The 1,504-nt window shown below is 37.2% G+C and overlaps 1 protein-coding gene across 1 annotated transcript; it reads right to left on the bottom strand.

Moving 5' to 3' along the window:
* Positions 1–458: 458 nt before the first annotated feature.
* LOC122805294 (GATA zinc finger domain-containing protein 21-like) lies at positions 459–857 on the bottom strand. Its single transcript, XM_044075382.1, has one exon. It carries the CDS (start codon positions 855–857, stop codon positions 459–461), a length of 399 nt encoding a protein of 132 aa, XP_043931317.1.
* Positions 858–1,504: the final 647 nt, after the last annotated feature.

The following is a 1,504-nucleotide window of genomic DNA, read 5'->3' as shown; positions in this document are numbered from 1 at the left end:
TTGGTCCATGAAGACCAACCCACCCCCTTTATCTGGATTCATAACTCTAATATTGCAATGATTTAACAATTTAATGAAATCCATTTCTTCCTTACTAATATTAGTTATATCTAGTTTTTTAGGTTTCACATCCAGTAATGTTCTTAAGTCAATTTCACACATTTTCTCAAAAATGTTTAAAGTAACATGTAAGGGGGGGTTAAAAATGCTAGATACCCTAAGTGAGTTAGTTAACGAGGAATTGACCCCCATTAACACAGCCAAATTCAATTTACAAACATACAGTTTTAAATTTACTATAGTTTTTACAACATCACTCCGTCAATCAGGGACAAAGGACAAGCCATTTGCAAAAAAATCAATCATACTCTGTTCTATGTTAAGAACAGTATAATTAAAAATTTTGAAATCACCCTGTGAACTTAGAAGGATGTTAGGTCCTTCTAGTTCACTTGCTGTTATCTCCTCCTCTGGGTCTTGCGATTTTTCCTCTGGCGTTGATTCTTGTTGCTTTCCAAGTTGTTGTGTCTTAGTCCATTGCCCCTCCGAAAACCCTGGTCATTATTGGCATTGTTTTGGTCATCATTATTGTTGTTCCGCCTATCATAATAAGGACCCTGACCTTGGGTGTTGTTATTTCTGATTTTCTCACTACTGCATGGTAACGGGGACTGCGTATTCGAGTTGTGACCCCTTGGGTCATTACTTTCTGTTGTTAAATCAGTCCCATGGTTAAGAGAACCCTGGGGTATGTTCATATTGGATACTATTGGTGGTAGGGGATATGCTTTCTTGTTGGCATATTCTTTGATGTCCCTGTCAATTTTCCTTTTCTTATTGCTTAATAGCTTATTCATTGTGGCATCAATGCTAGTGAATATCCTAGCATAGTCATATTTATACTTACTAAAGTCACTATCACCACAAATGGCATGCTCCAGAACCTCAAGTTCAGATTTGAGGTTATTTATTTCCCCATTATAGAAATTACTTAAGGCATGCAAAAACTCAAAGCCCTGTTTATCGAACAGGGCTAATAGTTCTTGATGAAAAACAGAATTTTCAATTAACCCAACAGGGTACCTTCATTGTCGTAGCCCCTTAGGGACAATCTTTTTAAAAATACATTCATGAAAATATGCTGTTTCCAGTTGCAGTTTACGGCATTTAAATAACTTCTTATCAAAGTCATTAAGAAGTTCAGTGATGTTACTCACCATCACATTATTTTCATCATCCTCTTCGTTGGTCACTACGTTGTTAAAAAAATCCTTATTTTTAAGAATATTTGACATAGACGGAACGCCACCATTGGAGAGTATCTGTTGAGAACTACCAGGTGCATTCGTTGCCACAATCGTGGATACAGAGCCTGCATTACTTCGTCTTTGCTGAATATGTTCATTTCCGGTAGATATACCATGAGCCGTTCTTACTTGGACGTCATTAACGGATGGAGCAAAAGGTTCAGATTCTGGATTCAACTTCAGTGGACTCCCATGGG

Source organism: Protopterus annectens, chromosome 6.part1 (assembly GCF_019279795.1).
Source record: "Protopterus annectens isolate FY-2018-M chromosome 6.part1, PAN1.0, whole genome shotgun sequence".
In the NCBI taxonomy this organism is placed as follows: domain Eukaryota; kingdom Metazoa; phylum Chordata; order Ceratodontiformes; family Protopteridae; genus Protopterus; species Protopterus annectens.
This window is presented reverse-complemented; position numbering and strand designations above follow the sequence as displayed.

Bases quoted from the DNA above. Each gene is read 5' to 3' on its own strand.
- LOC122805294 (XM_044075382.1), bottom strand. From the start codon at position 857: ATGAATAAGCTATTAAGCAATAAGAAAAGGAAAATTGACAGGGACATC.